At 48.3% G+C, this 12,994-nt stretch overlaps 1 protein-coding gene across 3 annotated transcripts in view; it reads right to left on the bottom strand.

Annotated features, from left to right (window-relative positions):
* The window catches only part of LOC113267771 (general transcription factor II-I repeat domain-containing protein 2), a 44,082-nt gene that overhangs the window by 16,729 nt on the left and 14,359 nt on the right, over positions 1-12,994 (bottom strand). For all 3 annotated transcript variants that reach the window (XM_057314771.1, XM_026515947.4, XM_057314770.1), the window contains 6 exons: positions 12,101-12,220; positions 9,603-9,786; positions 9,401-9,429; positions 7,683-7,737; positions 7,310-7,353; positions 3,729-3,806 (listed from right to left, as the gene is read on the bottom strand). In XM_057314771.1, coding sequence (XP_057170754.1) covers positions 3,729-3,806; positions 7,310-7,353; positions 7,683-7,737; positions 9,401-9,429; positions 9,603-9,786; positions 12,101-12,220 — 510 coding nt within the window. The remainder of the gene's footprint in view (positions 1-3,728; positions 3,807-7,309; positions 7,354-7,682; positions 7,738-9,400; positions 9,430-9,602; positions 9,787-12,100; positions 12,221-12,994) is intronic.

The following is a 12,994-nucleotide window of genomic DNA, read 5'->3' as shown; positions in this document are numbered from 1 at the left end:
CCTGTGTCCTTGTGGTGGTGTCTTCACATGTTCCTCTATCCCCCGTGTTTCCTGCAAACTGGGGGTAGAACTAGAGGCTGGTTCAGACTCAGGTTTGATTTTGGGGGGGCAAGCATCCCCAAGGTGCACGTCCTTCTGGATCCCGTCAGGAGGCACACCAAGTCTGGACCAGTGAATTCAGGAAATGTCAACCAAATCCATTTGCAATAAAGTCCCCATCAATGTTTTATGAATGGCTTTACTGGCCACTGATGATTATTGCCAAGACGCATGGCTTTGTTGGGGGTTGTAAAATGAGGACATTATATGATTTTTTAAAAGCCTTGTTCCCCCCCCAAATTCTTTTTTTTTTTTTAAAGTAAGCTCTATGCCCAATGTGGCCCTTGAACTTACAACCCCAAGATCAAGAATCACATGTTCCACTGAATGAGCCAACCAGGCGCCCCCATTTGGCCATTTTTGAATTGGGTAGTTTGTGTTTTTGTTGTTGAGTTAAAAACAGTTCTTATCCTTATTCTTATCTGTTTCTAGGTTACTTAATGCTGGCCTTCAATTTTTAGTATTTGTGGTAGGCAGATGGGCCCCCACGGATATCCAAAACCTGTGAATCTTGTATGTTACAGGGCAAGGGGCAATTAAAGGAGGGAGACGGAATTACGGAATTACGTTTGCTCATCAGCTGACCTCAGAAAAGGAGATCATCCTGCATTATTCGGGCTCAACATAATCAGAGGGGCATTTAAATGTGGACTACGGAAGCACAGGAGTCAGTGTCAATGATGGGATGTGGGAAAGACCACGTTAATTCCTTGATCTTGGACCTTTGCCTCCACTTTCCCCTCTGCCTAGAAGGCTCCTCCCCCAAATCGAACGGTGTCAGCTGGGAAGAAAACTGAATGGTGCTGATACTCTTACCGCTGCCAATGTCAGGGCAGCCTGGGCACGGTGTATTTCAACAAAGCTTGTCCTCTGCATTCTCCATTCCCAGGGGCCCCAGAGATGGGGTCCCTGCACATATAAAAGTCCTTATGGGACTTCATGGTCTCCGTGCTGGCCAAGTCATGGATGTGTGTATGTGAATCTGAGAGGTCTGTGCTGCGGATGGATGGTGAGGTCCAGGTGGGGCGGGGTGGGATGGGGAATCAGACTTTCATATAAACCTTGCACAAGGCCCTGGGCCCTGCTGGGGCCACAACTGACGTCACTGGCGGGGGGGGGGGCTCCACGAAGGCCAGTCAACATTCTGAGCAGGGGACATTAGTTGCCTTTATGGATTTAAACCTTTCTCCCTTACTTAAAGGAAATGTAAAGATGTCAGTACTTCAACATGTGAAGATTTTACCTAAATGGTCACAAAAATATTCAGTACTATGGAATACAGTCCATGATGTCAGGCAATTTTAATCTTTTGGGCATCAAGAAGGAAGGGGCCCCACTTTGGGAGTTTTTGTACAAAGATGTCTTTTTTTTAAAGATTTTATTTATTTGATAGAGAGAGACACAGCGAGAGAGGGAACACAAGCAGGGGGAGTGGGGGAGGGAGAAGCAGGCTTCCCGCTGAGCAGGGAGCCGGATGTGGGGCTCAATCCCAGGACCCTGGGATCATGACCTGAGCCAAAGGCAGACGCTTAACGACTGAGCCCCCCAGGCGCCACATTGTACAAAGATGTCTTGAGTAGTTCTGTCACTTCCAAGCCAAGCAGGAGAAAGATTATAAATTATACATTTAACCTAATGCTGTTCTCCAAATAATGTGCTCCTTTCTGATCAACTGAAATGGAATGACTGTACTTATGTCTATCCAATCATTGATTTATTTCACTGTTGCCTTTGGGAGTAGACTCCGTAAGTAACCTAGATTCCCCCAACGGTATACGTTTTGATAAACCTCAAGGTCATTTAAGTTGAAAAGGATAGTTTTGGGAGTCAAGATGTAATCATATGTACTTTTTCTCAAAAAGGGAGTGATTGAGAAACAGGTGACAATGATGCTTCGTGAGGGAGCCGTTCAGTTCAGCAAGCACATGCGAGTGCCCGCTGTGTGCACAGCCCTGGGCTTGGGACCCTGGGGCTCCGAGCTGGGGCAGTCCGCGGCAGAAGCATAAATACCCCACCAGCAGGTGGCTCTAGAGGCTTTGTGCAATTCGGGAGCTGAAGGCTCCCTGCTCTACTTGAGATTCTGTCTGTGCCCAGAAAGCGGTGGAACTTGCCGGAAGCCTGCAAAGCCAGAAGGGAATCCCACGGAGGGATCAGCTTATATAAAAGCTGGTGGAAGGAGGATTCAGGGCATGTTTCAGGAATCAGCCTGAGCAGGGTGTCTGAAGAGCTGAGGGGGGCGATCGTGGGGGAGGCAGACAGGATAGGGAGGGAGGCTGGAAACAGCGCTGAAAGACACGGGTGATGAGAAGCCATAGACGGTGTGTGAGCAGGGGAGGGAGGTGACAGACCCCGTTCTCCATGAATAAATGATTGGAGGACAGGGGGTAGGATGGATTGAAAAGGGATCCTAAGGGACCACAGCAGGCCAGCTGTGTGTGGGGTGGGATGGGGGACCTGCCCAGGACAGAGCAATGACAACGGACACTCTCATTGGTCTTTAGAGTTTTTGAAAAAAGTTTTTGGTTTTGTTTCTACTGTAAGTTACAGAGCTCAGTAATGCAGCAGGACTATTTTTTTTTAAGATTTTATTTATTTATTTGACACAGAGAGAGAGACAGGCAGCGAGAGAGGGAACACAAGCAGGGGGAGTGGGAGAGGAAGAAGCAGGCTCCCAGCGGAGGAGCCTGACGTGGGGCTCGATCCCGGAACGCCGGGATCACGCCCTGAGCCGAAGGCAGACGATTAACAACCGCGCCACCCAGGCGTCCCGTCAGGACTATTTCAAAGGTAAGATTTTTGTCGGAAACATTTCAAACCTGGTCATGTTTGAGGAATTAATTGCAAATTGTCCCACACTCTGCCTGCATTCACAGAGCAGTCAAAGAGGAGTCGGGATCTGGATGCTTACAACGGTCCTATGAATGCAATCGCGCCATGACATCAAACAGATATCCCCCGGGGGGTGCAGCGGGATTGCAGTCTCTGGGGAGAGGATCTAGTCAGGCAACCGTACAGACCACCTACCTGTGCCCTGTGTGAAAAGTGTGTGTCTCCAGTAATCTGTTCTCCTGTTTAACTTGTATGATGTCAATGAAGCAAATATTATTAAGAGCGTGGGCACCTGAATTTCTTCACTCTCATAGTCATGTCTTCTAACTTTTGATATTTTCCCAGTAAGTTAGGGGGCAGACCAGATAGGAGAGGATCAGAGAGAAGTTTTTTTTTTTTTTTTTTTTTTTTTAAGTAGGCTCTATGCCCGGTGCAGAGCCTGATGCAGGGGTCGAACTCACGACCTTGAGATTAAAGACCTGAGCCAAGATCAAGAGTCGGAAGGAGCCCCCCAGGCCAGTATTTTCAAACACACAAAATAAGAATACCTAACAGACAAACTCAAGTAACATACACTCTGGGTTACCTTTACCCTCACATTTGCCTTGAAGCATGTGGATTTAGGCTACACAGGATTTATTTTACGACGTAAAATGCTTTACGTCACATGGCTCTATGCTAGATCCCAGGCACATGGATCTTTTTTTGTTACTCTCTGCCTGTTTTTCCAACGGGGGCTAATTACAGTTTTCCATCACCAATAACTTCTGGGGAAGAAAAGGAGGATAAGACGGTATTACCTTGTACGTGATATCGATAGTAATTCGGATCTTCTGATTCCTTCTTGACTGATACAGCCGCCACTTTCACCACCGAGCCTTTGGATGCAATGAAAACAGTAAAACCATGTGTTAGGCCACAGTGACCCACAGAGAGAACCGTGAGCTTCTGCTGAAAAATCAAGCTCTGTGTTGATTAACATGGCTTCCCAGGAGTCAGCAAAATGACGCAGAGCTCACACTCTCCGAGCAAACGGTTAACCCATATAGAAATATAAGTCATAGCAACAAAATAACACAAAATCAATATAAAAGGAAAGAAGGAGGGAGAGAAAGACGACACAAGGAACAGGAGGAGGGAGGGACGGACAAGAGAGAAGAAGATCGAGCTCCCAGCCTGAGAAAACGTTCCCTTTCAAGACCGGCATATACATGTGCAGTTATGTAAAACCTGGTAAATATTCTTCTGTAATGGGACCTAACTGGCACCTATATGTATATATTTTTTAGTTTTTATTTAAATTCCAGTTAGTTAACATACAGTATAATATTAGTTTCAGGTGTACAATATAGTGATTCAATGCTTCACCTGTAATCTTAACTCACCTACTGCAATGAAATGGGTTTCAAAACTGCAAACCCCCAGGGAACCGCGTTAGTGAGACCAAAAGCCTTTTGCCAGGGAAAGGTGTGGTAGTCTAGAAAACTAGCCACAGGCTTCTCCCCCGCCGACGGTGCATGCCTGGCCTGTCTGCAATGTCTCTCCCCCTCTTTTCTAGACATGGAGGCTACTTCTCCATCCGTTAAAGCTGGGCCTGGTCACTGGGACATGGGCCAACAGGATGCAAAAGCGAGCCCTGGAAAGTGTGGGTGCATCCTCGCTCCTGCTCAGGAACTGAGTGGCCATGTGAACGAGCCTGGGCTAGCCTCCCGGAGGTGTGAGACCGTGAGGAGAGAGGCCCAGCTCTCCCGGTGGAGGCCTCAGGCCCAGGAGCGAGGTCAGCCCAGAGTGGAGGGACTGCCCAGCCAACACGCGGAACTGGGAGAAAGACTAATTGTTGTTTTTGTTGTTTTTTTTTTTAATTGTTGCTGTGGTTTTATTTATTTGAGAGATAGAGAGAGAGCACACGAGATAGGGGAGGGGCAAAGTGAGAAGCAGGCTCCTCACTGAGCAGAGAGACCGACGTGGGGCTCGATCCTGCGACTCCGCGATCATGACCTGAGACGAAGGCAGACACTTAACCAACTGAGCCACCCAGGCATCACAAGACTAATCATTGTTTGAAGCTGCTTTGTTTTGGGGTGCTTTTTTAATGAAGGGAGGGAGGGAAAGAGAGAAGGAGAGAAATCTGAAACTCAAAATCATTTCCACACTTGTTCTGTGGGGCGAGTGTTGCACAAATATCACAAGAAATAAGGCTCTCGGCTCTCAGGAGCCCGCCGGCAGCGGGAAGCGATTCGAACGGCACCATGAAATCCATGGTAGAAAGTCCTAGTAATCGGAAGCGTATTTTTGTTTTGACTGAACCATATCTCCAAAGAGAGGCCTCAATGAAAGAGGCCTGGGGGTGCCCAGCTGGCTCAGTCGGAGGAGCCTGCGACTCTCAGTCTCGGGGTTGTGAGTTCGAGCCCCACGTTGGGTGCAGAGATTACTTAAAAGAAAAAAAGAGAGGCCTATTTTAAGGCGGTGGGAAATGCCCCTCTAGCCCAACAGCTGGTGCAGAAGGAGACCGCAGGCTGTGGATCCACGAACGGGCCGCGGGGGAGCTGACCGCCGTCTGCGTGTGGGGGGTTTAAATTCTCTGTGACCATCTGAGGCAAAGGCAGAACGTATCTGAGCTCTGACAGGCAGCCAAGGCGGAGATCCCGGGCAAGTGCTGAATGTGCTGGGCTTGCTTCTTTTCACTGACTTGTGTTGCTCTTACCCAGAATAACTAGAGTGGACGAGCCCGGTTATTTTTCAGACTTTGTCATTGAAGAAGGAGCTGTGTTAAGCACGTGTTTACACGTGGATGGGAGGGCCGGGGCACCCACAGTTGTGACACAGGAGGAGGCCTCTGTCCCGGGGGTCCCCCCAGGGTGTGGGGAGGCAGCAGAGCACGAGCCACACCGCGACGGCCTTAGCGATGCTGCCTTCCATTTCACTCGAGCTAAAATCCCTGTTTTCCCTTTTTCTGTGTATCTTCTTCTTCTCCTTTTTTTTTTAAAAAGTAAACTCTATGCCTAATGTGGGGCTTGAGCTCACAACCCAGAGATCAAGAGCAGCACGCTGTACCGACGGAGCCAGCCCAGTGCCCCAGCTTGTGTTCCTTTTTATCAACTTGAATTTTGAGTTTTGGTTTTGTGTCCTTAGGTTATTTTAGGGTTTCTAACCTTTCCACATTTAATGCTTTCAATATTTTCCCATCCCTTGCTTAAGCATTTGCATCTAAAGATTTTTTTTAACGTTTTAACATTTTCCCTGTAATTAATGCCATTTTTCTTTCTTTAAGGAGCTGGGGGAGGGGAACAAGGATAAGGCCCTTGTTGAGGTTATTTAATGCCCTACTCACCACCACCCCTTGTATTGGTCAGTTCTTTGGGATTTTCTATACAGACAGTCCCATCATCTGTGAACAAGGGCGGTTCTATTTCACCATTCCCAATCTGTGTGCCTCTTATTTCCTTTTCTTGTCTTATCGCATTAGCTAGGACTTTCAGTATGATGCTGGAAGGGAGTGGGAGAGGGGACATCCTTGCCTCATTCCTGATCTCAATGGGAAAGATTTTGGAATCTTTCTTTTTTTTTTTAAGATTTTATTTATTGGGGTGCCTGGGTGGCTCAATTGGTTAAGCATCTGCCTACGGCTCAGGTCATGATCCCAGGGTCCTGGGATTGAGCCCCTGTCGGGTTCCCTGCTCAGCGGCGAGTCTGCTTCTCCCTCTGCCTCTGCTCCTCCCCCTGCTCGTGAGCTCTCTCTCTCAAATAAATAAATAAAATCTTTGAAAATAAAAAAAAAAAAAGATTTCATTTATTTATCAAGAGAGTGTGTGTGTCTAAGAGGGGGGGAGGGGGAGAGGGAAAGAGAATCTTTTTTTTTTTTTTTAAGATTTTCTTTATTTATTTGACAGAGAGAGAGAGACAGCCAGCGAGAGAGGGAACACAAGCAGGGGGAGTGGGAGAGGAAGAAGCAGGCTCCCTGCTCGCCTGACCTGGGGCTCGATCCCAGGACCCTGGGATCAAGCCCTGAGCCGAAGGCAGACGCTTAACGACTGAGCCACCCAGACGCCCCAGGGAAAGAGAATCTTAAGCAGGCTCCACGCTTAGCATGGAGCCTGATGCGGGGCTCAATCTCATGACCCTGAGATCACAACCTGAGCGGAAATCAAGAGTTGGACGCTCAACTGACTAAGCCACCCAGGCGTCCCTGAAAGGTTCTAGTTTCTCACTAAGTGTGATGTTAGCTGTTGGTTCTTTGTAGATTTTTTTTTTTTTTTTAGTTGAATTGAGAAAGTGCCTCCCCACTTTACTGAAAGTCTCATTTTTTGGAAGTAAAACAAGAGAAAGGAGTCAAATGATAGCCTGCTAAATACTTGATTCTAAAAGGCATTGGTGTACGTACCCGAATCTTCCATGGGCTCAGTTTTCACACTGATGGGGCCACAGCTGAAAGGAGAAGAGAACCCATGTCAGGACAAGTCGGGTGGGGTGAGAAGTGACCACAGGCATCGGGACACACTGTACTCAAATCCCCCGATAGCCACACCATCCTAGCTCCCCTTCCCACTAACTGGCTGAACACAAAACTAACTAGTTAATTTTATATTAATTTTCTTAGTAATTTGTTTTACAATTAAAGGTGTCAGTTGAACATAGTCTTAAAATCCCCAAATCCTTTCGAATAAAGAATATCTAACAAAACAAGGGAAACTTTCCACGGTCTAAAAACTAACACTTTGGGGTTACGTGTGGATTTTATTTTTTATTTCCCTTACCTTTGGCTTGGAGAGGTCACCAATCTCTTAGCATCTGTGGCCACCACAGGCCCACCTGTGCAGGAGTAAAAAGACACACACTAGCGCCTTTCTGCACCTTGAAAATGACAACATTCCAAGACACATAAGGTGAAAGCAAAGGTACAGAGAACAGAACTCCGGCTCCAGGCCTTAAGGAAGCCTCCTGGGCAGAGACCAACTCAGAGAGGCCCTCATGTCCTGGGGCCATGTGTGTGGGCAGAGTGGGGGCCGAGGAGTAGACTGGGGCTGGAGCGACCTCACGCAAATCACTAACCCTTCCTGGGCCTCGGTTTCCTCATCTGAAAACGGTGGTTGGGTGAGGGTCAATTAATACTTGCGAAGTGTTTAGAACCGTGCAGCGTAAGCGCTGAGAAAGTGTGAGCTGCTCGTATGGTTCTATGATGAAAATACGAGCCATCTGGGACAAGGGCCACCTGGTCACCTGCCACCTCTGACCCTCAGGTCCCTGCTTGAACAGCGGCTAGGGAATTCTAGGAACTTACAGTTGTTCTGGAAATGGGCTTTGCTCTGTGAGTAGTTCAGTCTCGGGAAACGTCACGTTGCCCTGTGTACCTGGCGTGTGCCCTGCGAACTCTGCCCCAACCCTCCCCTGCGCCTTTTGTTTCTGTACCCAGGAGTCTCAGCATAGCACCCTCTTAGACCTGGTCTCTCAAGGACAGCTACGGCCCACCATTCCCAACTTATTTCTGAGGAAATAAGAAGTGGGCGGAGATGGATCTCTGAATGCTTTTGGCAGAAGTCTAATCTTTCGGTCCCTTCACCATCATAAGTTAAGGAGATGATGAGGGGTTGTGGGTTCTCAAACATGGCCTCAACACCCACCCACGTCGCTTTCTGCCTGAGCACGCGGGATGGGCTTCCTGGCAGAACCAACATGTTGAGAGCCTGCTGACCTTGACAGCCTCGTCCTCCACGAAGCCCTCCTGATCACACAATTCTAACCCCTTCCCAGGACTCTGGGGATTACCACCAGTCATGCTGGGAAGATCATGCGTCATCGCCAGTTCTCTGTTGGACAGTCTCGTTCTTTCTAGACCGTGAGTCTCAGAAGCACGGGAATGGTCGTACCTCCCACACCTACTCCTGAACCCAACAATGCCTGGCCCGTGGCTGCTGGTCAAAGACCATGGAATGACCCAGAATCTCCATGCTCCTGTGCTCGAGGACAGGGTGGGCCTTACTGCCCTCCGTGCTGGGACCGTGGAAGCTTGCTGGGTTGAGACCTGGGAGCAGAATCCCGTCTCAGCTCTTGGTTGGGGTGCGTCTTTTCCTGAGCTGCACACTCTGCCAACATCATGACGCCCACCCTGGAGGGTCAGAGGTTGCTTCCTCCAGGGGAGAAGGCAAGGACTCCACAAGCTTTAGAATGTACCAAACTTGGGGCGCCTGGGTGGCACAGCAGTTAAGCGTCTGCCTTCGGCTCAGGGCGTGATCCCGGCGTTATGGGATCGAGCCCCACATCGGGCTCCTCCACTGTGAGCCTGCTTCTTCCTCTCCCACTCCCCCAGCTTGTGTTCCCTCTCTTGCTGGCTGTCTCTATCTCTGTCGAATAAATTAAAAAAAAAAATCTTAAAAAAAAAATAAAAAGAATGTATCAAACTTGCATTTTAGTTAAGAAAAGCAGAATTGGCTTAGCAGTCAAGAGCAGTCACCGAGTATGAGAAGCTGTCACTTACCGAGCTGACTCGCTGGACCTGGGAAAGGTCTGCAAGAGAACCGACACTATTACCCGACATGAAGACACAAGGAAGACAGATCAAACATCTGAGGAACCAACTTCTAAGTGTAACAGGACTTAAGGAACAAGCAAACTTGAAATTACGCTGCCTGTTTATCCTCAGAAGAACTAGCTGTTACAAGGGGGACAGAGCCTGCCACCTGTTTATGATGAATGAAATCCCCGCTCTGTTCTCCAAGATCCATTTCAGGGTGGCGAGACCGTAGTTCTCAGGGTGTTGAAAGGCCACGCCTTCTGGAAGCCCCTGCACGGCCACAGCCCCAGGGTCTTGCAGAATCTTCTCGTATGGGACAGGCACCATTGCCGTCGTCCCCAAGGCTTTACCTAGAGGAAGAGTCCAGATGCCTTTAGATGGAATGAACATAAACCCCACCGGTCGGTTTCATTTGGGGCAGTAAAGAAACACAGGTGGTGACACTCGGCTTTGAAGGTAAAGTAAAAGCCAAAATGCTCCAGTCCTTACAACCCAAGTTAATAAAGTTCCCAAAGGGCCCAAGGAAAAACTTATAAAAGGCTCTACTTTATATCTTCACATAAGAAAGGGGAAATAACAGGTCTTTCTTCTCCATTCTGTTGGAGGTGGAGCACCCAGGGCTGCGGGGAGCACCCCATGGTTATTCAGGCTGCTGTCGACAAGGGATGGGAGCCCCCACCCAAAGCTTAACCATCCCTGTGTCCCTACATCACTCGGCAGGAGTCAGGCCAACTTGCCTGCAGGAAAGTTACGGAGTCAACATGGCCTCACATCGCCATCTTGGGGCCGTGGTCAGCCTTCCCACGCTGGCTGACCAGCCCCCAGGGGAAGAAGCCCCATTTCTCTCAGAGACGTGTTGCCTGAGACCCCAAGATCTCCTATGCTGGGGGTCCCGCACAGTCAAATGCTCACAGGGACCTGGAGGTCCCATAAATATGTGAAGCTCTCTACAAATGACAAGACCCTGAGGTGCTAAGGAAGGTGTTTATGTCACAACTAAGTACAACACTTGTGTAGCTATTTGGTTACCTAACCTTTTTTTTTTTTTTTTTAAGATTTTATTTTTAAGTAATCTCTGTCCCCAGTGTGGGGCTCGAACTCACAACCCTGAGACCAAGAGTCACACGCTCTTCTGACTGAGCCAGCTGGGCACTCCTTGGTTACCTGGCTTCCTAAAATACTATGTAGGTATTAAAAAAAAATCCCCATCTTGGGGCGCCTGGCTGGCTCAGTCAGAAAAGCATGCAACTCTTGACCTTGGGGTCATGAGTATGAGCCCCCACAATGGGTGCGTAGAGATTATGTAAAATAAATAAATAGACTTAAAAAAAAATCCCCATCCTGATGCCTGTGAAAGACGTGGGTAGGCAGAGAGACCAATGACGGTGACGTTTGTGCCTGAAATAGCAATGAATATCTTTAATAATTTAAGACCTTTGAACAGCATGAGTCGGAATTGCACGGGGCCACCTGTATATGGATTTTTTTCCAATAAATACAGCATAGTACTATAAATGTGTTTTTTCTTCCTTATGATTTTTTTAAGGATTTTATTTATTTATTTATTTTAAGGAGGGGGCAGAGGGCGAGGGAGAATCTCGGAATCCCCGCTGAGCATGGAGCCCGACAGGGGGCTCGATCCCATGACCCTGAGATCATGACTTGAGCCAAAATCAAGAGTGGGGATGCCCAACCAACTGAGCCACCCACGAGCCCCTCCTTATGATTTTCTTAATAATACTTTCTTTCCTCTAGCTTATTTTATTGTAGAAATACACTGTATGGGGGGCGCCTGGGTGGCACAGCGGTTAAGCGTCTGCCTTCGGCTCAGGGCGTGATCCCGGCGTTATGGGATCAAGCCCCACATCAGGCTCCTCTGCTAGGAGCCTGCTTCTTCCTCTCCCACTCCCGCTGCTTGTGTTCCCTCTCTCGCTGGCTGTCTCTATCTCTGTCGAATAAATAAAATCTTAAAAAAAAAAAAAAACTTAAAAAAAAAAAGAAATACACTGTATGATACACGTAACATACAAAATATGTATTATTCGCCGATTTCTGTTGCCAGTAATGCTTCCCGCCAACAGTAGGCTATTAGTAGTTAAGTTTGGGAGGAGTCAAAGGTTAGACACGGATTTTCGTCTGTGCCGGGGGTCATTGCCCCTAACCCCCGTGTTGTTCAAGGGTCAACTGTAATTGCATTGGCCCTCCACTGGGGGCTCCCTAAAATGGGAGCAAAGAACAACGACTGACGTCTGATCAATTCGAGGTTTCCATGGACCAGAAGAGATCAAGCTGTCTTCTGTAAGACTTACTCTGGCCCTGGGGCGCCTGGGTGGCTTAGTCGGCTAGGCGTCTGCCTTCGGCTCAGGTCATGATCCCAGGGGTCCTGGGATGGAGTCCTGCGGCAGGCTCCCTGCTCAGTGGGAAGCCTGTTTCTCCCTCTCTGCCTGCCACTCGCCCTGCTCATGCTCTCCCTCTCTCTCTAAATAAAATAGAACCTTAAAAAAAAAAAAAAAAAAGACTTGTTCTGATCCCGAAGAACTGGCTCTTTGCTTAAAGAGAACGTGCAGTTTTAAGTGTCAGAGCCACCTAAGTGGTCACACCAATAAACACTGTCCTACTCCGTAGTGAACTATTCGGAGAATGAACGCTTGACCTGAACTTTACCGTAACAAAAGCAGAAATAGTCCTCGACCGCTTTTCTGAGTATTTCCGTTTCTCCTGAATCGATCTGCATCCCGTTCGCTGGGCGTGGGGGCTTGGCCTCCTGCGCCCCTTCAGCAATGCCTGTGAATGATAGGCACAGAGTCATTATCCAAGCCCTTGTCTTGTGCACTCTCTTAACGTCTATGCTTCTGGTATTGTAAAGGAAAAAGGGGGAAGAATGAAAAAAACATAAAGCACAATTTTTTTTTGAGTAAATTCTACCCCCAACGTGGGGCTCGAACGCACAACCCTGAGATGGTCACCTGTTCTTCTGACTGAGCCAACCAGGTGCCCCTAAAACACGATCTTTTAATTAAGAAAACCCACAGAGACGGGGTGCCTGGCTGGCGCAATCAGTAGAGCGTGCAACTCTCGATCTCAGGATTGGAAGTTCAAGCCCCATGCTGGGTGTAGAGATCACTTAAAAAATAAAATAAAAAAAAAATTGGGGGCACCTGGGTGGCTCAGTCAGTTAAGCATCCAACTCTTGATTCCAGCTCAGGTCATGATCGCGGGGTTGTGAGATTGAGCCCCGCCTTGGGCTCCATGCTCAACTCCACTGAGCTTGGAGCCTGTTTAAGATTCTCTCTCCCTCTTCTTCTGCCCCTCCCCACCCCCGCTCATGCATGCGCTTTCTCTCTAAAATAAATAAAACAAACAAACAAAAAATGCACAAAGAACAGGGTATTTATGACGGATAGGATAATGTAACAGTGATCACCTCTGAAATGAATGTATTGATAAAGAACTATAAATAACTCGGGGCGCCTGGGTGGCACGGCGGTTAAGGCGTCTGCCTTCGGCTCAGGGCGTGATCCCGGCGTTATGGGATCGAGCCCCACATCAGGCTCCTCC

The sequence above is a fragment of the Ursus arctos genome, unplaced genomic scaffold (assembly GCF_023065955.2).
Source record: "Ursus arctos isolate Adak ecotype North America unplaced genomic scaffold, UrsArc2.0 scaffold_2, whole genome shotgun sequence".
NCBI classification, from domain to species: Eukaryota; Metazoa; Chordata; class Mammalia; order Carnivora; family Ursidae; genus Ursus; species Ursus arctos.
The sequence above is the reverse complement of the archived record's forward strand: the minus strand, read 5'-3'. Positions and strand labels throughout refer to the sequence as shown.